Source organism: Physeter macrocephalus, unplaced genomic scaffold (assembly GCF_002837175.3).
Source record: "Physeter macrocephalus isolate SW-GA unplaced genomic scaffold, ASM283717v5 random_624, whole genome shotgun sequence".
Classification (NCBI taxonomy): Eukaryota; Metazoa; Chordata; class Mammalia; order Artiodactyla; family Physeteridae; genus Physeter; species Physeter macrocephalus.
The window spans coordinates 1-27,963 of NW_021145962.1; the positions used below are offsets into that span (position 1 = coordinate 1).

The window sequence follows — 27,963 nt, forward strand, 5'->3', positions numbered from 1 at the left end:
GATCTTCAGGTGCTTCTGATATGCTCAGGAGCATTTAAATCCCAAGAGGACAGTATAACTGGCAGCACTGCCCAGACTCGTCTGACCCAGAGCCTTTTGTCAGGGAGCACCTGGGGACTAGGGGTCCCAAGGCCACCTCCCTGAAGACCTCAGCGAAAGTCCCTTCTCACGCAGTTGTTCCATTTGAAATGACTTGGGACAGCCAGGAAGACTGACAAGGTGACTCACTCTCCCAACAGCTTTTGGTTTCTGAGCCAAACAGCTGCAGTAGTAACAGCAGTAATAACAGTAAACAGTAATGGCTAACATTTATTATGGTAATACGTACCAGGCATTGCTCTAAGACATTACTCAATTGATGACCTACTGACTACTGTTCCTACTAACAAAAGTAATGAGGACACTACTTGTGAAATAATAAGAAACATGTATACGTCTCTGCTCCCAGTTCCTGACACGGAGCTCTGAAAACCCTTGTAATCTCCTGTGTGACCAGGGGTGCTAGGCGCCTCTTTTGTTCCGATATTTGGTCTTTGACACCGGTTCCTGCCACAGTCCTCCCAGACACTTTGTAATTTCCTTAGTCATGGGGGTGATAGGAGTGTCCTCTGTTCTCATGAGGCAACTCTTGGAGGGCTCCCGCGGTGTGCTCACCAGAGAAGGTAGGGAAGCTCCACCCACCCAGCGTGCCGTGCCCTATGCACTTCTTCCATCTGGTTGTTGCCAAGTTGCATCCTTTTGTAATAACCCGGTAAGCTAGTGAGCAAACTTCTCCTGAGTTCTGTGAGCCCTTCTAGCAAATTATCGAACTCGAGGAGGGGGTCATGGGAACCTCCGATTTATAGCTGGTGGTCAGAAGTACCAGACGGCTGGACTTGCGACTGACATATGAAGTTGGGGGCACTCCTGTGGGACTGAGCCCTGAACCTGTGGGACCTGACGCTATGATGCTATCTCGAAGTAGAGTGTCAGAACTGAACTGAATTGTTGGACCTCCGGTTGGTATCTGCAGAGAATCAGAGAACTGCTTGGTGTGGGAAAATCTGGCCACATTTGTGGCCGGAAGTATGAGTACGGTAGTGAGTAAAGGAACAGTTTTTCCTTTCACTCTTATTAACTACAACTAGCACTGAGTACTAACTAAGCACCAGGCCCTGTGTTAGTCTCATTTAATCCTCCAACAACCCCAGGAGGTAGGGACTATGACTTTACCCGTTTGCCACGTAAGGCTGATGGAGGTCTAGGGAGGGTTGGTAACCTGCCCAGGACTGCCCCCCCCCCGCCCCCCCACCCCCAAACAGGGAAACTGGGATTTGAACCCCCGGGGTCTGATTTCAGAATGAGCCCTGCTAAGTACTGCACTCTGCTGCCACCCTCTGGCCACAACTCAGACAACAAAGGGAATTACCCGCAAAGCCCAAACACCTTTTAAAACACCTTTCTGTGTCTTTTTCTGTATTTTCTGATCTTATGCTCATGTTGGTCCTGAGACAGAGAAGAGATGCCCCATGTTATGGACTTAAGCAACACCCCTATGTGCCTGGAACTCGGCGGTGGGCGGCGAGCAGAGATAGAGGACCTAGCGCCCTGTCCCTCAGCTGATCACCTGTCCCCGCCGATGGCCACGCCCTCGTAGACGCCGTCCGTGGTCCGAGAGATGATATTGTTGAGCTCGTTGGACATGCCGCCCGAACGCGAGACATAGGCCACGCTGCCGGGGCGGTACAGCTTGGAGGCCAGGATGTTGTCCAGCATCCCGCCGGTGTTCCCAATCTTAAAGCACCCGGGCTTGATGCCACCAACCTGCAGGGGCGGAAACCGCGGTCAGGGAGGAGGGCGGGCTGATTGACCACAGAGCTCGGGGCGGGGGGAGGGGGGGGGTCACAGAGCCCGGGATTACCTGCCCAGCCCACCCTGGCCAGCACCTGCATGTCAGGTTTCCTGCTGAGGAAGACTCTCTTCTCCCCCGGGGCGGGGGGAGGGGGGGGTCACAGAGCCCGGGATTACCTGCCCAGCCCACCCTGGCCAGCACCTGCATGTCAGGTTTCCTGCTGAGGAAGACTCTCTTCTCCCCATCAAGAGACATCACAGAGAAAAAAGGGAGCCTTACTGGTAAAACATGGCTTACGACTGCAGATTTGGAGGTGTATACTCAGGGTTAGGTCGCCTCTTTTGCTCCAAATGGGCAACAGCACCCAGTAAAGGTGTCTGATGCAAGTGTGCCCCTCTGCTCAAGATCACCCTCTACCTCCAAGATGAAAGGTCCCTTGCTTAGCTCAAAAATCTTACACTTGAGGACATGGGGAGGGGGAAGGGTTAGCTGGGACGAAGTGAGAGATTGGCATGGACATATATATACACTACCAAATGTAAAACAGCTAGTGGGAAGCAGCCGCATAGCACAGGGAGATCAGCTCGGTGTTCTGTAACCACCTACAGGGGTGGGTTAGGGAGGATGGGAGGGAGATGAAAGAGGGAGGGGATGTGGGGATATATATATACATACAGCTGATTCACTTTGTGATACAGCAGAAACACGCCATTGTAAAGCAATTATACTCCAAAAAAGATGTTAAAAAAAAATTCTTAGCTTCAGCCAAATTTTTAATGCAACAACTAAGTAAAAACAAACAACAAAAAAGACATTCACGGGGCAATTTTTTTCTTATGTAAAGGCCTTTGGGTCAAAAATGAGGTCCCTAGGTAGATTTTTCTTTGGTTTACAGTTGAAGGAATAATCAAAGACCATGCTATGGTTGTCTGAGGGTGGACACTTAAAAAAATCTTGTTAGCCCCTCGAAACTGTAAAGGTGATATGGTCTGCAGAGAGAGCCCTTTAAAAAATTAACTGGAAACGGACAGGGAATTCCCTTGCGGTCCAGTGGTTAGGACTCGGCACCTCCACTGCCGGGGTCTGGGCTCAATCCCTGGTTGGGGAACTAGGATTCTGTAGGCCGTTCGGCGCCGCCGGAAAAAAAACTGGAAATGGACAGACTGACTTTCAACAGGTACTCTCTCAATCTTTTCAAACTAGACGGGAGACAGTAGAGTCAGCAATGAGCTTCCTGCGGGCCCAGAAGTGGAAGGGATGCTCACAGTGGCAGGTCCAATGATGGTCACTCCCTTCTGCTCCGCCTTCTTGATCAGCTTCCTCGTGAGGGCCTCGGGGATGCCTTCAGCTATGATGGCGATGGTCCGGATCTAGAGCACAAGGATAGTCCCTTCCCGTTATCATTTCACCACTTGAGATGTCGAGGCGGTGACCATTCCAGAACCCATCTCCCAGGCCCCCTTCCAGGAGTAATGATAACGATATGCACCCCCGGGCTTCCCTGGTGGCACAGTGGTTAAGAATCTGCCTGCCAATGCAGGGGACACGGGTTCAAGCCCTGGTCTGGGAAGATCCCACATGCTGCGGAGCAACTAAGCCCGTGAGCCACAACTACTAAGCCTGCGCGTCTGGAGCCTCTGCTCCACAACGGGAGAGGCCGTGACAGTGAGAGGCCCGCGCACCGCGATGAAGAGTGGCCCCCGCTCGCCGCAACTGGAGAAAGCCCTCGCACAGAAACGAAGACCCAACACAGCCAATAATAAATAAATAAATTTATTTTTAAAAAAAATAAAAAATGCACCCCCTTCTTCCCACAGGCCTCTGTTCCTACCCTGATCATTCAACCCTCCCCCCAAAGAGAGGCACCCAAAACTGCACTCCATTCGTTAACACCGCAGCGAGTCAGTAACCAAGTGGAACGAATGTTTCTGAAAACTTGCTGTAGTCAAAACTGTTATATTCTCACCTGTCCAAAAACTCATGAGACTCAGCCCCACCTGTTTCCCACCTGTCCAGGCGCCGGATCATAAAGCAGCTATCTAGGGCTATCCCTGCTGTGCCCTCTGAGGCTCTGACTCTACATCCCCAACAGGACAAAACCTTGATAGAAACAAGCTGCTTCCACACTTGGACCAGAGAGTGCGCTGAGGGAGAAGCCAGAGGGGGTGGTGGGGGGTGGTGGGAAAGATGCAAGGCAAACATTTTCTATAAAGGGCCAGATAGTGTTTTGGGGTTTGTTGGTCATGTGGTCTCTGTGGTAACGACTAAATTTTGCCTCTGCAGCATAAAAGCAGCCACGGACAATATGTAAATGAGTGAGCATGGCTGTGTTCCAATAAAACTTTATTTACAACAGGCAGGGAGCTGGGTTTGGCCCTTGCACTGTAGTTCACCAACCTTGGTTCTAAACTAGAAAAGCCACTCATTTTTAGCAGGTGTGTTTTCTTTTTTGCTTCATCGAGATATCAAAACAAGTCTACTCCAGTCATAAACTGAAGTAAGCCAGGCTGGGATCAAGACAACAATTTTGAACAGAAAAATCAATATCTTAATCCCTAAGGGCTCTTACAAATCAGTAACAAAAAAGATAAACACCTCAACAGAAAAAAAGGAGGTGAGGCCATGTCACAGAATGCAAATGGCCAATACATATTTTCGAAGCTCATCTTAGTTAATAATCAAAGATATGCAAATTAAATAGAATGCCTATCATTTTGTCAAGTATATACGTTCTTTACGTCCAAGCGTTCAATGTTGGCAAGGGTACAGAGAAACAGGCATTCTCAAACTAGTGATGGGAGTTTATGTCCCCATTTCTGGACTTTTCTGGAGGGCACCTGGGCAGGATGGATCAAAGGCTTTCAAATCTGCACATTCTGATGCAGCAGTTTGACTTGGGGACATTTACGCTGGGGAAACAATTAAGGATGTATGCTCATCATGAGACTTGAAAAAGCAAAAATGATTGATGTGGAAAAGGAGTCACTGAAGGATTATAAAATAGATACAGCGTTATTCCATTTGTTCAAACCCAGAAAAAGGTGTGAATAAGGATGTACTCAAACGTCAGCAACCGTATTTCTGGGAAATGAGACTTGAGGTATTTACCCTCTTCTTCTTACTATCAGCATTTAATTCTTTTCTATAATAAATACGTAACAATTTTACAATAAGCAAAAAAAGTGCTTTTGATCCTCTTTTGAAAGCCAGTCTCAGCACAGAGAGGACCTGGTGGAGGCAGATGACCCCAGACTGACTCTTTGCCAGACTGGGTAAGCAGCCCACCTACCCTTGGTGACTACCTTGCCTCCTGAAGATCAGGTCTCCAACCACTGTCCCCCAAATCACTGGCCAGTCCCGAGTCCCAAGGCCTTTGTCGCAGCGGACGCCATTCAGGGTGCCCCTGCCTCCCGCCCCAGGGCGCAGTGAGCTACCTGTGCGTGATTCATGGTTTCGATGGTGCTGTCATAGGCCGAGCGCAGGGAGGCAAAGCTGATCAGCACGTCCACCTCCGGGTGTTTCTTCATGGCATCAGCCATGTTCTTGAAGACGGGGATCAGGATCTCCTTGTGACCCCAGTAAAACTTCTGTTTGTGGTCCCCGCTGTGAGAAAGGCAGAGGAAGGGTCAGGACACTCTTAACCTGCCAGGGCTTGGGAGGGGCTTCACCTGGAAGGCGGAAAGGCAGGGTCTGCCTTCAAAGAGTTTAGTCTGTGGGGGAAAAAGATCCCCCAGGAACATCGACCGCCCCCGTCTGGGGCGGGCAGGTGCTTCTCGGGCAAAGGGGACAATCCAGGGCTCGCCCAGCTCTGTGCTGCTGCTGGAGGAGATGGGATGAGGACATCCCGCTCGGCGGCCGCGTCCAGCCTCCCTGCCATGCGCGACTCACGTGAAAGGGTAGACCATGGCAGCCACCGAGGGCTCGTCGCGGGAGCAGACGTAGTCAAAGTCCAGCATGCCCTGCACGGCCCGGGTCTGCATGCCCCACACGATGGCCTTGGTATGGCGGCTGAAGAGGGTGGCGCTCTTTCCTGGGGGGCAGAGACACAGCGAGTACACCCAGAACACACCCCCCCGGGGGCTGCCTGCCAGACCCCTCCACGCCCCACGTCCCGCGAGGGCGACGCATCAAAACTGCAAAGGAATGTCAAGAAGATGGAACTCTGAGAACGTGGGGGAAGAGGTGCCTAGATTTCTTCTGGAAAGAGGTGGCAGAGAGCGCAAAATGAACTGAGGGGACCTGCCTGTCTGGCAAAGGGCTCAGCAGTGAACAGACAGCAGAATTCCTACAGGACCTGCTCAACTTCACAGGAAAGGTGTACATATGCAAATGAGGGCTTGATCAATTATTTTTAAAGTCACCAGAAAAAAATGTTAAGCTCTCCCAATTTGGGTGACCGACTTTTTTTTAAAAACTTTTTTTTTTTTTCGGGGGGTGTGGGCATGCGGGATCTTAGTTCCCCAACCAGGGATTGATTGAACCTGTACCCCCTGCAGTGGAAGCACAGAGCTGTTTTTGTTCTTTTGGTTTTTTTTTTAAATTTAACTTTATTTATTTGTTATACAGCAGGTTCTTATTAGTTATCTATTCTATACATATTAGCGTACACATGTCAATCCCAATCTCCCAATTCATCCCCCCACCCCCACCCCCGCTGCTTTCCCCCCTTGGTGTCCATACATTTGTTCTCTACATCTGTGTCTCTATTTCTGCCCTGCAAACTGGTTCATCTGTACCATTTTTCTAGGTTCCACATATTTGCGTTAATATACGATATTTGTTTTCCCCTTTCCGACTTAGGAAGCATGGAGTCTTAACCACTGGACCACCAGGGAAGTCCCTTGGACTTTTAAAAATTAAAGTATAGTTGATTTAGGGCTTCCCTGGTGGCGCAGTGGTTGAGAGTCCGCCTGCCGATGCAGGGGACACGGGTTCGTGCCCCGGTCCGGGAAGATCCCACATGCCGCGGAGCGGCTGGGCTCGCGAGCCATGGCCGCTGAGCCTGCGCGTCCGGAGCCTGTGCTCCGCAACGGGAGAGGCCACAACAGCGAGAGGCCCGCGTACCGCAAAAAAAAAAAAAAAAAAAAAAAGTATAGTTGATTTACCATGTTGTATTAATCTCTGCTGTACAGCAAAGTGGCTCAGTTATACATACATATATTCTTTTCCACTATGGTTTATAAAAGGACACTGAATATAGTTCCCTGTGCTATACAGTAGGACCCTGTTGTCTACCACAAGACTTCAAACAGCTCCCCAACAATCCTTATCACCTGTGAATTTGGACATAAGCCAGCTCGGGACAGGATTTGAATCCTCTTGATTCTAGGTCAGCGTAGGTCCAATGAAGAGGTCTGCTGTAGCCTGATCCTAACTGAGCTTTCACCTGACCTTCTCCCCGCAGCCTCCTCCCAGGTGGCTCTTTCCTGCTCAGAACAATGCTCTTGGACAGGCTGGCAGGAAAGGGGCGTCAGGAAAGGGGTGAGGGGAACAACAAGAGCTGGCGGAAGTGCATCCCTGAGCTGTCACCCCAGACAGGAAGGTCACCTGACCCTCCTGCTTTCCGCTGGAGAAAAGCAGCCCACCGGGGAGGTTCTCAGCTCCCCCAAGGAAAATAATGCAGAGCTCAGGGGCATTGGTATTAATTAACCTACTGTACTAGCACAGGCTTGGCTAAAAGAGACCAGTTTCCCAAGGCATGTAAGATTCTCATCCCTACGCAGGCTTGCCTCTTCCATCACAGCCATAAGCTTCTGGCGACAGAAGGCTCCTGATGGTGCAAACACCCGGGATTTACCGTGCCCTGGACCCGTCTGGGTTCCAATGAGACATGAGATCACAGAACAAGGGAGGCCACCTAATCCAGCTCCCTCACTTTGCAGTCCCAGAAAAACTGAAGGCCAGAGCTGCCAAATGATGAAGATGGTAGGTCATCTGGCATCAGAGCCAGGATTCTGTCCTAACCTGAGATGCAGCTCAACTGTGCAACTGAGGAGGGATATAAAGCCAGCACGGCCCCACCACTCCCCAGCCTCGGGGAGCCCACGCCCCCAAGAGTCAGCACGCGCGCATGTGCACATACACCCATCTGTCCACCCGAGAGGCTACAGAAATCAGGACAAGGCCTGGAATCTCTACGAACCCCCCCGCACTTCCAGCTCGAAAGGGGGCAGAACTGGAGCTCTCAGAGAACAGAGAAGGCGAAGCTGAAGGTGGCAATCCTCAGCCCGGCAGCGGCACAGATGGAGGCCCCAGAGAGAACCTGTGCTCCAGGGCTAAGCCCCCACCAGGCTCCTCCACTGGCTCTGCTGTCCTGGCCCAATCTACCCTCCCTTCCTGATCCACCGCCATCCTTCCTCTCCCACGTCTCAGCACCGCTCAGGACAGTAAGACTAAACCCCACCTCCACCCTCCACAGCCAAGAGCTCTCTCGCTGAGAGTCTGCCCCCGTTCCTTCTGTCCTTCTGCGCAGGGCTCAGCCTCAGGTCTGGTCTTTTAGGTAACAGTGGATGCTGCCAGAGGTAGGGGAGGAAGGGCTACTTGACCTTGCCTAGTTACCCCTTTCCTCTTCTTAGCAAGGAGTCAGAGGTCATCACTACGAAACCCCCCTTCACCAGAAACTCCCCTTCCCCAGAGCGGGGGATCTCTCACAGCTGTCAATGTCAAAAAGGTAAATGGAGGCCCCGACACTTTGAAGTGATTCACCTATTCACCTCAATGAACCTATTCACCTCGGTCAACAGATGAACGTGTACAAGTGTGTGTGAACACACACAGAAAATGTCGCTGCTAAACCGTGACCTCACACACCAGACAAAGCCCAGTCCCTCCTCCAGATTTACTGCACACCCTTCTGGGTCTCTCTCTCTCCTTCTCCATTCTGTCTTCCACCCAAATCCCAGCGAAATCTAAACTTGTCCCTGGTGCTGGGAGTCTGGGATGAAGTCGGCGGTGGTGAGGCTGAGGTGGGAAAAGAAAACGAGGACATCAAGGTATGTAGATGAAAATCAGGTGGTCAGTGGCTCCCCTCCTGGCCCGCTGGCTCTGCCACTCCCCCTTCAGTTTCCATGGCTCCCTCTTTCCCAGGAGGACCCTCCCTCCTCGGCTCCACCCCACTCTCCAAGGCTGTGGGCCTGGCTCTTGCCCCTCCTGCGCTCTCCACCCCCTCCCACGTATGGCGTCACAGCCCCACGGCAAGGAAAGTGGGGGCGTGAAATAAGCAGGGGTGGGAAAGAAAGGAGAGCGAAGACTAGGACTTGAGGCAGGCCACACCGAGGCAGGGACAGAAAGTATACCAGACAACACTGCAACCCACCGGGGACGGGGAGACAAAGCACACCGTAAGACTATAACCCGCTAACAAGCCACACGCGGAGCTGGGGGCATCCTACCTTGCGGGGATCTTGGACCTGGGACTGAATCTGTCAAAGAAAATGACCAAGGCAACTGAGTGACCCGCTGATGGCTGGAGGCTTTGGAGGGAGCGGGTGGGAACAGGGAGGGGGTCCACGGACAAGCCTTGCAGGGCTGCTGCGCTCACCGTCTCTTGTCTATTCACAACAGACAGGAGCAAGGCCAACAGAAGAGAGACCCCCGATCAGCTGAGTGGAGGGCAAGAAGGGGAGGAGGACCACAGAGCGCAGAGAGGAGCAAAAGCACCAAAGCTTGGAGGGTGTGCTGAACACCAAAGGCCCAGGCCCTCCAGAGGGACAGCGGGCCCGGTCCCACCCTCTTAACCTGTTTCGTCCCCATGAAGCACAGTGAGATGATTAGGCCGAGGGACTGGACCTGTCATTCTGTGCTGTGGACAAAGCTGCCAGTTTGGGGACTGCAGGGCGGCGGCTTCCAATCTTGAGTGCCTGCAGCCAGCGCCACTATTTCACAAGATGCCTTAAGCACGCTCTGTCCGTCCCAGGAAGAGGCCGCACAGGCCACATCAGCCCAGTGGTAACTAACACAGGTTACCTAGTGCTGGTTGCAAGGGCTGGCTGGCAGGGATCATGTCTCTGATGAATCACAGAAGGGAGAGACGAGCAGGCAAAGCACAGACGGGCTGGTAGACAATGTGTGCCCTTGTGGTGGGCTCACCGGAAGGGAATGTCCTGGTAAGAGCCCCAGGATGGTTGGGGGCGTGGGCACGGGAGTTCTCAGCCGTTCGGAGCTTTGGGCTCCTGCCGTCCACTCAGGAGGAGAGTCTGAGGGACCTTGCCCCCACCTGGTATTTCTGTAACCCTGTCTCCTCCGCAGCCTCCCTGCCCAGCTCACACACCCCAGAGAAGGGGGCGGAGGGGAAGACAATGGGGTGTGGGGTGGCCCAGGCACAGCGTGGGCCCTCAGCACCAGGAGAGCCCACGGGGAAGGCTCCAGCCACCACTTCCTCGTGTCTGTTCCCATCCCCTGCACCATGCCCAAAAGCAAAGCCCAAACCGCTTTCCATCCACCTCTGCTGGCCCAGCGGGGCCCAGGAAGGGAAGGGGGACAGGAGGGTCCTGAAACCGCTGGGAGTTACCTAGTGGCATGGCGGGCTTGGCCTTCTTGGCAGGTGCCACCTCATCAGCCCTGGACTCAGAAAAAGATGCCGTCCTGCTGGGGGCTGGAGTCTGGGGGGACAAGGAGAGAGAAACAGTCGCAGGGAACAGCTGCAAAAAAAGCTACCGGTCATTAAGGCCCCAAACAACTCAGGTAACAAGAACTACGCACAGCTCTGTTCTCTACAAGCTGCTTCCAAAAGAACTATTTAACAACCCTCTGAGATCGGAATTAGTACTGTCCCCAAGCTATAGGTGAGCAAACTGAGGTCCTTGGCGATACCCACCAAGGTTCCTCCCTTGAACTCAGGTCTGATTAAAAAATCCCTGGTCTTTCCATTACACTACCTTGATAGGGCAGAAAAAACTGGCAGAGATACAGAAACCAACCACATACTACCTTCTCCCCATACCTCCCCGATGCCCCCCAAAAGCTGGGGACTGTGCCCAGGATGGGATGGGATATGAGGGGCGACAAAGATGACTCTGCGGGCTTTACAGCAGAGGAAGACTGGCACCTACCGACGTGCTCCCGCTGGCGTTGAGGAGGAAGTTTGCAGTGTGGGCCGCTGTGGGCGGCTGATTGGGGATGGGCCGATGGCCCAGGGCCATGCCCACAATGGCCGTCATGTGAGTCTCGGTGCCAAAGACATGGATGGGGATCCCAGTGGTCTTCCCTGTGAGGGACGGAAAAGCATCCATGGTTCAAGTCTCCTAATAAGTGCCTTGCAAGGAAGGCCACACGACTCTGGCAAGGCCCCTTTAGAGCCCGCCCGATGTCTGGCGCTTTCTGTGCAAGACCAGTTTTCCCAGGAGAAGTTGGTGGTCATTATCTTCACCACCAAACAAAACTTTGTAAAGGTTACCTGCCAATAAGAGCAAGAAACAGCTTTACAGACACTCTCCAGGGACCACAGGCATCATGAGAGCCCGCGTTCCTCCCGTTCCCCGGCTCTCCAACCCCCTCCAGATTTGTCGCCCGTGGCCACCACACCGCAGCCACCCAGGCCCGGCCTCTGTTCCTGAACAGCCGGGCTCCTTTCCCCAGGGCTCTGGCCCCGTTCCTTCCTCTGCATGGAGCCGTTACCTGGCTGTCACTCAGCTCAGCTCAAGCGCCACCTCCTGGGAAAGGCTTTCCTGACTTCGACAATCGCTCCCCTCCACACTGCCCTGCCTGTAGATCCCCACCAAACAGCCTCTTGTTCCAGCCGCTGTTTACTTGTTCACTGTCCCGTGAGTTTAACGTCCCAGGCGCGACTGAGTAACATTCACTGTGCTGTTCCGAGGGCTACGTCCATGGCAGGTCCGCGGTTTTAGGTGAAAACTAGGACTTGGTACCACTTCAAGTGATCTAGGTGGGTTAGTGTTTGCCATGGATATCAGATTTGGGAAAATGGGAAGGTGGAAAGGTTCTGTCTCTCCAGTTAGAGGGCGTGATCACCGAGCAGGAACGTCTCATATCCTCCTCACCCTCACCGCCCCCCGCCCCACACATAACTGCTCTTGGCAACGGGGCTGCGCTTCACTCAAGACCAAAGCTGCTGGTTCTATCAGGTCAACTCAGGGAGACCCAATCTTCGTCCTCACTGACGTGACGTGGTCCCCAAGTTCTTGACGGCTCTGAGTCTGAGGTCTCAGGAGCCTGCAGGAGACGCCCAAAATGCAGAAGGAAGAAAGGAAACCAAAATGGACCCACACCCTCTCTGCCCTCAGCTCAGCGAGGGGAAACTCCCTCTGGTTCTATCAATTACCGGACCCCTCCCTCCATCCAGGCCACCAGCGGTCGGGGCCTGGACACTTACCACTGTCTCCCTCCTCCGCCCCCCAGTCCAGGCCACCACTCTGCCCTGGAGGCTGCCGCAGCCTCCTAGGTAGTCCCCCTGCTTCGACCTGGCTGCCCTCTGGTCTCGTCTCCACCCAGGAGCCTAAACAACCTTCTCAAACCTAAGTCAAATTGTGTCACCCCTCCGCTCAGTCTTCCAGCAGCTGCCAGGGTCACAGCCAAGTGCCCACGGGACCTGTTCCAGCCCCGCGCAGATCTGCCCCCTCGGCCTCTCTGCCTCCAACCCCGCACTCCCTACCTTCACTCTCCCGACCCCAGTCCCTCAGCCCTCCCAGCTGGTCCTACCCAAGGGCCTTGGGGCTTGCCCTTGCCTCGGCAGACAGCCACCACTGACTGCTCCCTCCTCCAGGTCTCTGCTCAAATGCCACCTTTCTGGTCAAGCGTTCTCCGACTGCCTCATTTACAACTGCCCTGTCCCCTCCCACAGATGCCAGATGCACAGATGCCCCCCCCTTCCTCCTGCTCGTCTTCCTTCATGCCGTCTGACGCTGCAGTCACTGTCCTCAACTGCACGAGGGCTTGCTGCCCGTCATCTGTCGCATGTGGCTGTGACCCCAGGGTTCAGCACAGGGCCCGGCACACAGCGGGCCTTCCACAATTATTTGCTAAACGGACAGCTGAATGAAAATGCCTTCCCGCCCATTCTGAATTTAGGTTTCGGTCAGGTGCTCCGTGTCAGGAGGGCACAGAACAGCAGATGCAAGCTGCACCTCCAGAGGCGGCTGGGAGGGCACGGAGGCATTGGAAGACTGACTCTTTCAGGAATCCCGAGGAGGCGTGACAACTCAGGGCGGGAGAGACAGAAAAGGTTCCCCATCTTACCGACTTCTCCCATCACCCGTAAGCCCTCCTGGTAGTTGGGGCCACCTCTTCGGACAAAGATCGTGACCTCGTGCTCCTTCAGGGGGCCCTGGTAATCGCGAATCGCTCTCACGATGCCCTGGAAGCACCAAGGGACAACAGACATGTCACTAGAATGAACACAGCCATAAAGCAAGCATTTATAACCATGTGTTGCACACACAAGCGACCCAAAGGCCCAGGACAAGCAACCACTGTTAATGGTGCCGAGGTGAGAACATGGGGCACCCAGCAGTGACACCCCTTGATGCGCGAGGTGCTGGGCCTCCAACGCCAGTGGGGCTTTGCTGGTCTCTCTTATCCCATCTATAGTCGTTTTTGTTCTCTTATTGCAGTTTTGGGGGAAACTCTATACCGAGGTTCTATGCAAGAGTTGTCAGGGTGATCAGGACATAGTCTACTTAAATGTCAAAGTCCTACAAAAGCTTCTTCAAGTGATTTGGGGGAAAAGCATTGCAATGGGTATCAACTTTGGAAACGTGGGAGCATGTACAGGCGTGGACCAGTTTTGTCTCTCCAGATGGAGGGCAAGTTTACTGAGTCTAAGTTCTGTCGCTCATGGCGTTTCACGGGAAGCTCTACACACAGTTCCTGCTCCAGACGTAACCGCCCTTATCGACGGCACTGCCTTTATTACAGGCTGCTCAGAAGTTAAAACAAAGCTGTCGAGATTCACCTGTGTCAGATTTGTTTGTTGAATCAGGTCCATTTAGGGACTTGTTTTAGGCAGGACTGGCGAGGCCTGGTCCCCTCCTGGTCCCCTACTTCTCGAGAGCTCAAACTTTCAAGACTGACATTTATTTATGCGTTATTTTCAAAGCTTATGTGGAACTACCAGATGGAAGACACTCTTTTGAAGGGCTTCAGTGAGCACCTGACGGGATGGGATAAGTGGCCTCCCGAGGCGGCCACCTTGAAGGGGAGGAGTCTCGAGACACGTTAGCTGTCATCCTTCTTGACCGGCAGTCACACACACTTTCTCTGGGGCCCACGCCCCTGACCTGTGCACAGGGACCCAGGCTGATGGGCCTCTGGCTGGATGAGCGGGAGCCCCAGGGCATCAGACACTTCCTCATGCCAACCTTTTGGAGAAGGGGCAGACGATTGCCCCCAAACACTAGGAGGTGGTGCAGAGAACCCAGAGTCTTACAATGGAGTGTTGGAAATGAGATCAATCAAGCCAGTTTTTGAAGAATTGGTCCTGAAAGGGGGGAAGGCAGAAATTCCTTCTCCCCACACTTCAGCTGGGAGAACTGTGGCCCAGCGAGGGTCGGCTGCTTGCCCAGAGACACCCAGGTTCGGATCCAGATCCATCCCGGTGTCTTGTGCATCCCTAGGTCAAAAGCCCCTCCCCGGACTGGGTAATTCATGGCAACCTGCTTCTGTCTCAAACCTACTTGCACAGAAACTTCCCTTCCCCGCTCCCAACCCACCCACATTCCCCTGCAGCTGGTTACCTTGAATGTGGCGGCCACATTGGTGAAGTTGGCGATGCTGCCTCCGATAATGAGGATCTTGCCTGGGTTTGGAGCAAGAGAAGTCAAAAAAGGGTTAGAAAGGTAGAATTGGGCATCATACCAGAAATCCAACTGAGCGAGTGCTCTCTCCCGAGTGAGCGTCTCCCAGCTGTTAGGAGATGCCAGTGCAGAGGCGGGGGGAGCAAGCAGGTCTCTCCTGATGCCTGTTCAGTGTCATCAGCTCAACTCTCCATAACCTATGCCACCAAGCAGGTGGTTAATCCAAGCCCAGAAAAATCTCAATTTTTTTTTCTGGCTGCGCCGCACAGCTTGTGGGACCCTACTTCCTGACCAGGGATCAAACCCGGGCCCTTGGCACGGAGAGTGCGGAGTCCCAACCAGTGGACAGCCAGGGAATTCTCGAACCCACAGAATCTCTACATCATTCCTAGCTGGCATCTAGAAACCCAGCTTGGTTTTTGGATACCCCTGGTGGGAATCTCTGTCTGGCTCAAGGGAAGGGGAATTGTTATCTGTAGGCCCAAAACACAGGACAGGTGATATAGGAAAGCTGGTAATCACACAGCCCAGGCAATAAATGTGTAAGTGAGTCGCTAAGAACCGCGTTACAGCAGTCAGCAGAAGCATGCCACCACCGCCTTCCCGCTTGCACCTGCTCATAGGGCTTTACATAGCCATCCCTTCCTCGCCCCCTCGGAGCCCCCAGTCTGACAGACGCTGTCACTGCCCGTTGTGCAGTCAGGGAAACTGAGGTCCAGAAGTTAAATAACTAGCCCCAGGTTGCAAAGGACCAGGAAAACCTTGGTGCCCCACAGCCCAGCCAAAGCTGTTCCCACCGAGGCCGCTGGGCTGTCCCGGGGAAGGAGCGCGTGTCTCACCATCGGGGTGCTTCTCGCGGGTCATGAGGGAAAGGATCGTCTTGGCGTAGTCATAGGTCTGCTGCTCGCTGGGGGCGCCCGAGTACTCCCCGTAGTTCGCTAGCTCGTTGACGCCCCCTAGGTCGCAGATGGTATCGCTGCCAGGGAGACAAAGAAGTCAATGCTGGCTCCAGCTTGAGTGGCAGAGGGTGGCGGCCTGGTGCCTGGGAGGCCCCGCAGACGCCCCGAAGCCTTGAGGCCGGGCAGCCTATGGAACTGACCTCTCGGACCTCAGACCCTCAAGGCCCAAACAAGTCACACTTGAAGGTTAACTGTCCTGCATCAGACTCTCCTGGGGGGGGGGGCATCCTCCCAGCCCTACCCAACACTTCTAGGAAGTGTAAAAGTATGACTATTCATACAGGCACGATGACACCTGGAAGGACACCCACCACGGTGACCTGGTAGGGGGAGGGGTGGTGACACAGCCAAGCAACATTCACCTTCTGGTTCGTTTTCCGTATTTGTTGTACTTTTGCATGGAGCACGTATCACTAATTTTAAGAATTATAACTAATAACTTCATTTTGAAGCAAAGAAGAAGATTGCAGAGACACTGTGTAGGCCCCTCTGGGATGCCCCACGAGTTCTGCTCTGCACCGAGGGGGAAACTGGAGACCCCGAGGTGAAGCGACTTGATCCAGGCCACACGTGGGAAGCCTAGGTGGACCCGGCCACCATCCCCTCAGCAGCCATCTCAGTCACCTGTACACGACAGAGGCGCCACCTCCGGCCACCATGGTCCAGATCCTCCCCTTGGGGTTCAGCAAGGTCAGCTTCAAGCTTGCCCCACTTTTGGCGTCCAGGTCTGCGATGTAGGCTTCCTAGGGGCCAGACAGCAACAGGTGGGCCCTGGGGGCACACCCTTCACCAGGTCACAGATCCCAGGACCCCTCCCCTTCTCCTGGAGTCATATGAAGAGGTCCTCCATTGCCTTCACAGCGTCAGGGAGAAGGGGCTGTGCAGGGCCTCATGTGCCTGAGACAAAACGCGATGCTGTCTCCAAGTACCAAAACCACCCACAGCCAGTCACCGCCTGGAGACAAACTTCCCAACTCCTTTCTCTCAGACTTCAAGTCCTTGGCTCGCTGCCCAAGTCCCAGGCCTCGCTATGTCACTCGACTTCTAGCATGGCCCCCACTCCCAGCATCTGCCTGCCTAGCGCATCCCATGCCGCGCCCCCCAGGCCCCATCCCTCCCCCCAGCCCAGCCTCTTCCCTTGACCTGGGTTCTGTCACACACGCCTGATCCTGTGGAGAGGACCTCTCAGAGGATATGGGGCGGGAAGGAACAATTAAAATTCTCAGCAAGTGGCCGAGAGAACTACCTTCCTGACAGGATTCGGGAAGCCACTCAGAATTACTGAGAAACGACAAATCAGGTCATGAGCCCAGGGAGGTTGATTGAGTGGGGAGTCTAAAAGGATCTCGGGCCGGGATTCAGAGGCTTGGCTGACCCCCCACACCCTCCTCCTCCAGGGTTTTAAAAAAATTAAATGGCTCTTGGCCTTCCATTCCTGCCAAATACATAGCCCACAAGGGTTGCCAAAATGCTCATAGATCAGTCATCCCCCCACCCTGCCGGCCCCCCTCACTCCCCATCTCCTCCCCAAACCAGCCTTACCTCTGGATAAGCCTCCCGCCCGAAGGGGGGAGGGAACTCTATATCACCCCACTTCACTTTGCAGATGTAGTCGGCGGTGGCGTCCACCTTGGCTGCCAAGTCAAGGACGTAGACGCCATCTTTGGTCACCACTGTAAGAAAAGAAGAGGCAATCAGACATGGGCCCTAGCAGAGATGACCATCAACCTCCAACCCCCTCCAGACTTCCCCACACACCATTCCCATGGGCGACCACCCAGGCCTAACAACTCTCTAGCTCAACAAGAAACCAGATTGGTCCTTATGGAGACACAGCTTTTCCCCCGTTCAAGGAAAAACAAATTCTACAAGACCAGTCCCCACTCCCTGACCTGTAGGTAATAGGGCAGGAACGTCTGTTTCAGTTGCCATGGCAATTTTTAAGCATTTTTATAAAATGCTACACTCCATGCCTTCAATGTTTAACTCTTCATCCACCACAACCCCGCTATTTACCAAAAAAAAAGTGTTTAAGGCACAGTCTCTAAGGCCCCTGGGTGCACACACCAGGATGTCCTAGAGTCCAGCAAGAAGTGGGAAGCCCTGGGCGCACCGGGCCCCCAGCCAGCAGGATTCATTTACTGCCGCCTCACTGGAGTCCATTTCCCTTTCCCCCAGGGCCATTTAGCTAATTAAGTCAGCACAGAGCCATCTGGTCCATTAGAGGGGCTACATCCCTAGTTGCAATCTGAATCAGGACTTTGCCCTACGAAGCCCTGGCCAGAGCCAGCCCACGCCACCTGCCTCCTTCACAGCATGAGAGGCTTCGCCAAGGTCTTTCCCGCCTTGGGGGTCAATGATGGACCAACTCCAGGAGGGGGAGGCGGGGCGGGGGTCTCCGAGGCACCAAGAGGAAGGAAGGGTCTGACTGGTCAGGCGGATGCAGGGGCAGCTCAGCTCCTGGTAGAACAGCCTAACCCACTGGCAGGAAGAGCCACAGAGCAGAGTCAGATCATAACCAGGACTTCTCCATCACAGAAGAAAGAAAGAAACCGGAGTTGGCGAAAAGAGGAATGATTGTGGCCTCCTGAGAGCTCAGGAACAGGAGCCTGGAGATCCCTCCACCCAGGCACAGCTGTCTGCGCTGCCCCCTGCAAGTGCGGGTCTGGTCCTCGGAACGTCAAGGCCAGGGTTACCATAGGTACTGGGACTCTGCCTTGTCCCACTCCAGCAGAGATAGTTACCAAGGGGGTTGATCTCGAGGTAGGTGAAGTACAGATCCTCATAGAAATTGAAGAGGCCGGAGATAAAGCTGGCCAGAATTCTAGAGGGGGAGGCAGAGAGGGACTGTCAATCCGTGGCGGAGTGGGTTCGGTAGCAATCTCTCACTGCCACTGACAGCTCCACTTCCCAACACCCACCCCGCTGACCCCTCACCTTCTGCTCCAAACCCTGCTCCCCAGACATCACTCTTCAGCCACTGAGGAGGAAGGGAGCTGTCAGGCATGGAGCAGGACGGGGACACACGCCAGACAGACGGGGCACGGAGGTGAGGGACGCTGACGCACATTTCAGTCTGAGCCGGCCTCCCCTCCACCCCCAGCATCCCTCCTGGGGGTGGGGAGTGGCTGTGCCTGCCTCCTGCTCCCCACCTTCCGGCCGGATGCTGGGGCGGTGTAGTGGGTGTCCAGACGGGGAAGACCACTCTGCTTTCCCCACTCTGTGCCCAGAGCTGTCGGCCTTCCCCGTTCCTCCACTGCCACCTCCCTGCCACCCCTCTCACTCAACTCTTTCTTGTCTTCGGGGGCGTGGACCAACAGTTGTTTCTTGATGCCCTCAAGATTCAGCTTCTCGTCCACACCAACGAGCAGTTTCTGGGCTTTGGCGTCCACGTCACCCACATCCACCCCGCCTTCGTGGTGGAACAGGACGTAGTCCCCTTCTCGGGTGGCATAGATGCAGACATAGAACTCCTCCTCCTTACGGGGGAAGAGAGCACCACGTGGGTGAGGGGCCCAACCCCGGTGGTATCATTTCTAAAACCCCGTGGACACCTCGCACCAGGTAAGAGCAGGTCACCATCTTTCCCTTGAGGACAAGAGATAAGAGGCCACTGCCTTGCTGGCTTGACAGTCCAGACTGAGCCAACGTGACCTGCTCTGGGGGAAGGGGTCCTGCCTTCAAGTCCTTCTCATCCAGGCACTGGGAAGTCCCCTCTGTTACCAGCCTTGATTCCTTCCTGCCGCAAACTAAGCCCTTGCCTTCATCTCTGGACTCCCTGCTCCGCAGCACCCTCAAACCCTTAGCACCGCTTCAGAGACTCTGGTCCCTTTGGTTTTTCTCCAGCAGCTTGACTTCTCCTTCATCGTTTTAGGGTCAACAGGCACAAAGCTCCCAGAGGGAGAAGACCCAGCTCGGAGCCACTTCACACATACCTGAGTGTGGGGGACGAAGGGTTCGATCAGAAAGTTCTTGAGGAAGCCTCTGGCCTTGCCAACCTACAGAGGTTGAGGGAGATAAAGCTTAGACCAGAAGGCATGTCTTGCTCGCAGGGCAGGAGGAAGGATCGCCCTCTGGTCCCTCCACCTCGCCCTCCCATCAGAGGCGGGGCCCAAGCACTACTGCCACAACACCTGCCAGAAAGAGATCTTTCCAGAAACCAGGGCAATGGGCTCAAGAAGCCTTCATGAGATCTCTTCCATCCACCACCTCGTGCCAGCTACACTTCAACACTGACCTCACACATTCTTTCCTGCCTCCTCTGGAGGATGAGAAATGAGCTGCAACATTGCCCCGCCCCCAAAAGCAGAGATCAGAAGCCTCTCCCCCTCTGCTGTGCCACAAATTAAAGCGCTCAGACAAATCAAGGCTACCTATCCCAGAGCTCAGGCAGGGAGACCCAGCCCCAGAACATGAGTCTAGGCGCAGGGAATGGCTCGGAGCGGGGAGAGAGGGGAGCTTGACAGGGAAAACTTTTCCACACAGACTCTCCCGGCTGAGGACAGCAGGCCTGCAGAGCTAATCAGTTTGAGTGGGTCCCTGGCAGCAGCTGAGGCGAGACAGCCCTCATCACTCCCAGCATGTCCCGAAGCCCCCGCCCACCCACGCATGCGTCACTGCTGAGTCAGGACCAGACGGTGATCCATCAGAGGTAATGAGCTGCTCCTGCCGGGGTCAACGCTGCTGCCAGCTCAGAGGTTCCTGACATCCCCCTCCCAACAGACAGCTGAGGAGAAGGAAGTATGAGGGCCTCCCTGGGGACACTGCTCAGACCCCAACCCTGCTGTCCTCTCCCCAAAGACCTGGGGGCACAAAGGTCAAGACCCCTCCACCCCCAGGCCTGTGGATAACTTCAAGGATCCCCCTTTACCCACGAGAGCCAGAAACTGGGAAATTAACATGAAGAGCTAATTTGAGGAAGGCCAGTGAAAAGGAAGATGGCTCCATCACCATCTTCATCCTACTCCTGAGCAACCAAGCTAGAGAACAGCTCAACCCTGGTCCACGGTCACCCCCGATGCGACAAAGCCAGGTATGGACAGCACATCCTCCCCAGTGTAAGCCAAGTCTCAGCCTCCTCCCCCTCCCTTCAGTTCTCCAGCTCCTTTTGGGAGAAGAAAAAAGAAATGCAATTTTATTTCTGGGCATCACTTAGCCTTCCTAAGCCATATTTCACTTTAACTATCTCATCTACAGAGTTGAAATGGATCAACGAGCTGGGAGAAGGCAAGAATTAAGTTTACTCTTCAGTATTATTAATTGTTTCCTCCTCCTAGGTTCTTGGCCCAAGAACGTTTCTGCCTAAATGATTCTGCATCTCCCTCCTTCAAGTTTTGCTGTTTTTTTTTTTTAACCCACCCGCTTATATACACAGGTCATGACAAGCTACCCTACCCTTTCTGGAAATTGAAAAGAAAGGAGTTCCCAGAATAGTTCTCAGAGTCCCATCTCCACGACTGCTGTTAAAGAAACAGTCCATTTCCGCCTGGCTCTCAAATTGTACTGGGGTTACCTGTACAGCACATCTTGCCATCCACTCATAGGGGAGCTGGGAATGAGCACCCAGGCGGCCCTGCTGCCTAAGGCAGCTCTGCTGGGCTCCTGCCTTCCCCAGGCTGCAATCTGACTGGCTGTGGGGGTGACCCACAGTGTTCATCTGGATGTGACCACATTTGCTTCTGTTACCACAGCACATCCATCCCGATCCTACACCCAGACTTACTGCGGCCTCCTGTCCCAGCCGTGGCTTCAGCCAGGACTTGACGCCGTCCAGAGTGAGGTTGACCCCAATGAGGCCCAGCTTTCCACGCCGTTTGATCAGCTGGTCTGGCTTAACCACCAAGCTCTGGAATAAGACGGGTTTGTATTTACGGCAAGAAAAGATAGGGTAGAGTGAGAGGTGACAGTTTGGGGACCCAAAGCACAGCGTAGCCTGGTGGCTTCCAATCCACCCCACCCCCAGAGCGAATTCCACCCAATCTTCAAGGTCAACTCCCAGAAGCTTCCCTCACCTACCCCAGCCAACATCTTTCTTTTAACAACCAGGAATCTAAAGCCATCCTCACCCAGGATGGGGTCTGGCAGAGCAGGTGCTCACTGAATACCTGCTGAATGAGTAAGTGATTTTCTACTCTCCCTATGTGGTATCTTAGCTTCATTCAACTCCTCAGACTATGGACTAGCACCTGTGTTTCAAAAGAAAGAACGGGGTCTTCCCTGGTGGCGCAGTGGTTGAGAGTCCGCCTGCCGATGCAGGGGATACGGGTTCGTGCCCTGGTCCGGGAGGATCCCACATGCCGCGGACCGGCTGGGCCCGTGGGCCATGGCCGCTGAGCCGGCGCGTCCGGAGCCTGTGCCCCGCAACGGGAGAGGCCACAACAGTGAGAGGCCCGCATACGGCAAAAAAAAAGAACGGAGACAGAGCCTTGGGGTGACAAAGGACCTTAGAGGACATCTGGTCAACCCGATCCCAGGGTTTGAACCCTGTCTATAAGACCAACAAGCAGCCCCTAGCCACTGCTCACACACCGCCAGAACCAGCAAGTTCACCGCCTCCGGAGGCAGCTCGCTGTGTGGTTTGGGCTGCCTCATGGTGGGAGGAAACCTGCATACCTGAACGCCTCCCCCTACTGGTCCCAGCCCCGCCCTCTGGGACCTGCCAAAGAAGTCTAAGCTTCCAGACACCGTCCCAACAATAGCCCTGCAGAGATCTACAGAGAGGAGCCTCTACTCCAGGGGGGATCCCATCAGCCATCCGACCCAAAGTACAACGTCACACTTCCTCATGGCCCTGACACATTCCTGATAGGGTGGATGTTTTTCAGTGAGCATCTACCAAGTGCCAGGCAGCACACTGAATACCTTTCAGACATGGTTACTAATCCTTAAACTCACAGGGTGAGTGTTATGCCCATTTGACAGATGGGGAATCTAAAACTGTAGAGAGGTGAAATGGCTTGCCCCAGGCCACATGGTTAATTTGTAGAGAGTAGAGAGCTGCCATCTGAACTCCGGTTTGTCCAGTTCCAGTCCAGGCTCTGTATGCCATGCCAGGGGACCTCAGCATGCAGGGCCCAGGGCCAAACACAAAACGTGCTCAGCCCCCCCGCACCCTGCCCACCCATGCAGGCCGTCTGCCATCACATGCCCCAGGGGGACATCTCTAGCAAACCCGACTGCTTTCTCTTCCTGGGATTCTGGGCCTGGAGGAGGGCTCAGGCCGGGGGGCGGGCTCACCTGGCTGAGCAGCCACGGGTGGTCCTGCAGCAGGTGGGCCCAGTCAGTGTCAGGGGTGACCCGGGCATACTTGAACCGGTTCTGGATGGCCGAGGTGGTGCAGATGTACTTGTAGAGGAGTTCTTTGCCTGTCTGCTCGGAGATCGCCTTGGCCGACATGGCTGCGGAGGGTCCTGCTCTACCTGGTGGGGTGAGAGGGGCTGGTCAGAGGGGTTGGGGAGATGGAGGCGCTATCTTCTCCAGCAGGGCGGACTCACGCCCAGCTGCCCCCAGACAATAAAACCAGATCTCAGCGCTTCTCCGAGGGAGAAGAGGGCTGCCCCAGGAGGAGGGATGGAAGGGAGATCTCAAACAGCACTTCTAACATCATAGAAGGAGGATCGGGAAATGATGGATGAGCAAAGATGCTGGAGAAAAACAAAGGTGGCATTTATTTCCCCAGGGACTCTGGGCCTCCACTCCCTCTAGGAAAACTAGCTCACCCAAGACCACATTCATCCTGGCACAAAGGAAGCCGGATGGGGAGACCAGGAATAGCAGGGATGTGACCCAAACCTGAGTGCTAGTCCCACCCGAGGTGGGCATACAGACACTGAAACACACCCTTTGGTTCTGTGACCTGTGGGGAACACGGCCAAATTGTGCAATGCTGGCCTTACACGCCCTCCATGTTTGGTCTCCCCCACACCCGGACTCACCCACTTCACACTCTTATACACATCACCAGCCTGAAGGCTGGGCGAGCAAGTCTACTTAGCCTCACGCAGGACCAAGCCCCCAAGGAGCAAAGAGGAAGAGTCACGTCAAAGCCCATTTCTCCCAGGACACTAGACTCCCACCCAAGTTCAGAGCAGAAACAGGCTGGGGGAACTGTGACTTTCAGTGCACCCCACCCACCCCACTGAGTCATCCAGCTACTAATTTAGAGCAAAACAGAGGCCTCTCTGGGGACCCATACTGGTCACTTCTAACTGAGCCAGAGTTGGGAGAAGAGGCAGAAACCATTCTCGGTCACATGTATGTGAGCCCTGGGAGGGACATGGAGATTTATGGCCTTGTTTCTTAGATGAGGAGTAAAACCTCTGAGGGGTTAAGATAACTTGTCCAAGAAGCCTAATTAATAAGCGGGTTGGGCGGGGAGGACTTCCCTGGTGGTGCAGTGGTTAAGCACACCTGCCGATGCAGGGGACACGGGTTCGAGCCCTGGTCCGGGAAGATCCCACATGCCGTGGAGCAACTAAGCCCGAGAGCCACAACTACTGAGCCTGAGCCCTAGAGCCCGTGCTCCGCAACACGAGAAGCCACCGCAATGAGAAGCCCGCGCACCGCAACTAGAGAAAGCCCACACGCAGCAATGAAGACCCAATGCAGCCAAAAAAAAAAGCAGGGGACCTAAGGTTTTTTTCTTTTTTTTTTTGGCTGTGTTGGGTCTTCGTTGCTGCGCGCGGGCTTTCTCTAGTTGTGGCCAACGGGGGCTACTCTTTGTTGTGGTGCGCGCGCTTCTCATTGCGGTGGCTTCTCTTGTTGCAGAGCACGGGCTCTAGGCGCATGGGCTTCAGTAGTTGTGGTGCACGGGCTTAGTTGCTCTGCGGCATGCGGGATCTTCCGGGACCAGGACTAGAACCTGTGTCCCATGAATTGGCAGGCGGATTCTTAACCACTGCCAAACCAGGGAAGTCCGGGACCCAAGGCTTGAACCCAAACCCTCTCACTCCTGGTCCCCAGAAAACCCATACCTCAGCCCTAGAGAAAAGACCAGTTCACCAAGGACCAGGCCATTTCCCCTACCTTCACCTCAGAGAAGAGTCTCTGATGACGATTTCTTCATATTCCCTCCCCATCGCTTTGTCCTGACATACCCATTCTCCCTTGGGTAGTGCCAGGAGCGATTTGGGGAAAGAAAGGGTGGGGAGACAGGCAGGGAAAGGAAACCAAGTCATTCATGCCAAGAGCTTGGCCAGGTCAGGAAAAGTCACTCCTGCCTCTCCAACAAAGACCCAGAACTGAAGTTGTTGAATTTGCTGGGAGAGAAAAGTCAAGTGTAAATAAAGGAGGGTGGAGCTGGAGGGCTGGCTGGTTTATACACTCAGGAAGGCTGGTCTCCATTCCCAGCTGAGGGAAGGCCAGAGTTCCAGGGGCCACTCTGCACCTCCCTCCCCAAAGCCAGGCTGGGCTTCAGGTTCTCACCCTGGCTTGGCTGGCTCCCTCAGCCTCCCAGCTAGTCTCCAGCTCGGCACAATGGGTGCATTCAGTCTGGTGTCTGGCCCAAACTCGGGTAGCTGGGAAGGGGCTCAAAGGAGACGTTCCCTTTTCTCACCTTCCCCTGGGATGACTTCCGGCTCCTTCTCAACATAAGTTTCCGAAGGAGGTACCTCAACCAGCCCCACTGCCTCACAGCCCTCCACCCCCCACCCACTCCAGCTCCATTTCCCAACCTCCTTGACTCAGACCAGAAAAACTGGTCCTGAAATCAGATGGGTACACGTGCCCCTAACCCCCTCCCAAACAGAGTGCAGCCCAGGGCAGATCAAGCAGAGAAAAGAGGGGGCAGCCGCTGACCACCCTTAGCGGTTCAGACACATCAGCCGCCGGCTGATCACAGATTCCAGGAGAAAGGAAGCCCCTCGCTAAGCCTCTCCAGCAGAGGGCACTCCCAGAACAACAACCCCCCAAACCTGGCACCTCCCCAAACAGAGACCCAACTTTGGAAAGAACACAGATGAGAAATGGGACCTTCTGCAGCTGAAAAAAAATCACAATTTTCTTGAGCCCTTGTTCAAATCTCAGATCCAAGAACTCATCTTCAACCAGTCCTCGGGAGGGGATGGGAGAGAAGACAACAGGGGATGATACAGGATAGAAAAGCTTTGCCAGTTCACCCAAACACAGATTTGCCACTAGAGCACTGTTGCTTAGATGGGGAAGGCCCTCTCAAAGCCAAGACAGAGAATTTACATGCTAGAATAAAAGCAGGGAAAGAATCTGGCCTCTGCATATTCAAGACAGGGTAAGAAGGCTCACAAAGCCAGGGAGTGGACTGGGTGGAGATAAATCCGCAAGTTTAATCATTCAGTAGGGTCTCTCTAGGCCAGTGGCTCTTAAACTATTTGAGGTCTCAGACTCTTCTGAGCACCAGAAGAAAAGCCCAGAAAAATGTGCACATACCCAATTGTGCATATCATTTCAAGGTGGTGACCTATGACCATGATCTGACAGCCCAGAGACCAATAGCTAAGAACACTTGCTCAGGTGACAATACCAATCTGGGCTGGGAACACAACACACACACACCCACACAGCCACCCCACTACAGAGTCTTGGGCTGCCTCCTCAGGAACTGAATAACTGAATGTGCTATCAAACTGGTGAGAGATGGTTTCAGGGCAGAGCTAAGACCCCAGGGGTCCACTCTGGGGCCCCAGAAACTGTTACTTAGCTAAATGTGGGAGAAATCATGCCAAGGAACCTGAAAACACACACACAGATACACACACAGACACACACACCCACTCTCTCTCTCTCTCAATCCAAAGGAGGGACCTTCTGAGCAGAATGGGGTCTTTTCTGCAGACAGGATAAGTGGCCCAGAACTGAGTTCATCCACAGCAGCCACCGAGGACAGAAGCAGCCCACAGAGAAGGCTGAATGAAAGGAGGCTGTTCCCCAGGACTGTATCCCTAGGACACAGCCAGTGGAGAGGAACCACTGGGGATGCTACTTATGGTCTCTGTGGGAAGGACAAAGAGCACTTATTTTAAGGTTAGTATCCGTAGGATTGGGATTTTTTTGAAACGACAGGCAATCCCTGGAGTAAAAGGAGGGGCAGAATTCTGAGGGTCCCCTACTGCAGCAAACATAGTGGAGAATGGGGGTGGAGGCACCAACCACCCAACTCAGTGTCTGAGGGCTGTTCCCATCACCATCCTCCAAGCTGTTTAAGGAGTGCTTAAAAAAAGACGAAGAAGAAGAAGCAGCAGCAGCAGCTCTTTAAGAGGTGAAAACAACCCTCTGGGCAGCTGGGTCTACCAGATGTCCTTCACCCAACATTTCAGAATCTCAGAAACCCAATGATCTGAGCTGGCTGGAACCCAGAGAAAAGTTAAAGGGTGGAGAGAGAAGCGGGCTGTGGGCTGGCTGACCAAACTGTGCTATGCACTGCTCCCCTCCGACCCACCCCCCAAACCCTCCTCCCAGGCAGACTCCGGAGGACCACCTAATGGCAGAACTCCTTGGCACTTCACAGTATCCTCCAAGGTTGGAGAGGGCAGCTGGCGCCGCGACTGGCCCTCTGCCAAGCCCAACAGGAGGGCGGCGGCAGCATCCTCCGGCCCCTTGAGGACCTTGCCTCGACCAAGCTCGGCATGAACGCCAAGGGTGGGGAGGGAGACGGGTACCCCGGCCATCTGTCGCTTAGCGGCTGGGCCCGACGGCACCTCCAGAGCTAGGAGGGTCTTTCCTGCGCCGCCGATCCAAGGCTAGGTCCTCGTGGCGAGGCCTGGGTCGGCCCGGCCCCATGTGGCCCGCAGCGGCTGCGTGCCCCGCTCGCTCCCTCCACTTCGGCGCGGGGCTCAGTCGACTCTCCACAGAACTAAGAGGAAGGGCCCGAGCCCGGCTTATGAGGGGTAGGAGTGGGGAAACTAGCCACTACTTCCCGTCCCCGGCATCCAGTGGTGGGGACCCAGATGGGGGCAAGAGGTGGCCGGATAAAGCCCGACGAGGCTCGATGACTGGCCCCGGGGTGCGGATGAGGGGCTCCAGTTAGGGGCAAATGCAATTCGGCGGAGAGAAGACAGTCAAGGACGGCGGCAAGAGCTGTGCAAACTCCCAGGAACTGGAATGTGGAGGAGTGGGGGAGGGGAGGGGGCGACACGAGGCAACCAGCCGGGATCCCGGCGAAGGCTAACCTAAAGCTTAACACCCTCAAAACTTCCAAGCAGGTGCAGGGAGGGCGCGTGAGCCCGAAGCCGGCGTCGGAGGAGGTGGTTCCGGGTTGGGGGAGGGAGGCAGGAAGCTCCGGGACCAGGTGAGGGCCATCTCGCGAAAGCAGTCGCCCGCCACTCACCTCTCTGCGAAAGCCTGTGCGCGGCGCTCGGTCTACAGGCCCCAAAACACCGCCACTACTAGCAGCGCTCCAGCCTCCCGCGGCCGCCCGGGATCCGGCTTTTGTCCGGGCCCTGGCGGGCTTCTC

At 54.6% G+C, this 27,963-nt stretch overlaps 1 protein-coding gene across 3 annotated transcripts; it reads right to left on the reverse strand.

Annotated features, from left to right (window-relative positions):
* Positions 1-1,458: 1,458 nt before the first annotated feature.
* Positions 1,459-27,963, reverse strand: LOC102986461 (ATP-citrate synthase). Of its 3 annotated transcripts, XM_028486091.2 has the most exons (19): positions 27,838-27,963; positions 22,776-22,957; positions 21,262-21,384; positions 19,475-19,537; positions 18,828-19,018; positions 18,284-18,363; positions 17,082-17,212; positions 16,164-16,282; positions 15,420-15,556; positions 14,521-14,582; positions 13,025-13,142; positions 10,882-11,036; positions 10,341-10,431; positions 9,223-9,252; positions 8,681-8,791; positions 5,720-5,861; positions 5,266-5,434; positions 3,097-3,201; positions 1,459-1,803 (listed from the first exon to the last, which is right to left on the reverse strand). In XM_028486091.2, the coding sequence occupies exons 2-19, from the start codon at positions 22,932-22,934 to the stop codon at positions 1,603-1,605; spliced, it is 2,187 nt and encodes a 728-aa protein (XP_028341892.1). In that variant the 5' UTR covers positions 22,935-22,957; positions 27,838-27,963; the 3' UTR covers positions 1,459-1,602. The 3 variants fall into 3 exon arrangements, with proteins under 3 accessions (XP_028341892.1, XP_028341893.1, XP_028341894.1); XM_028486092.2 differs by lacking the exon at positions 8,681-8,791; XM_028486093.2 differs by lacking the exons at positions 8,681-8,791; positions 9,223-9,252.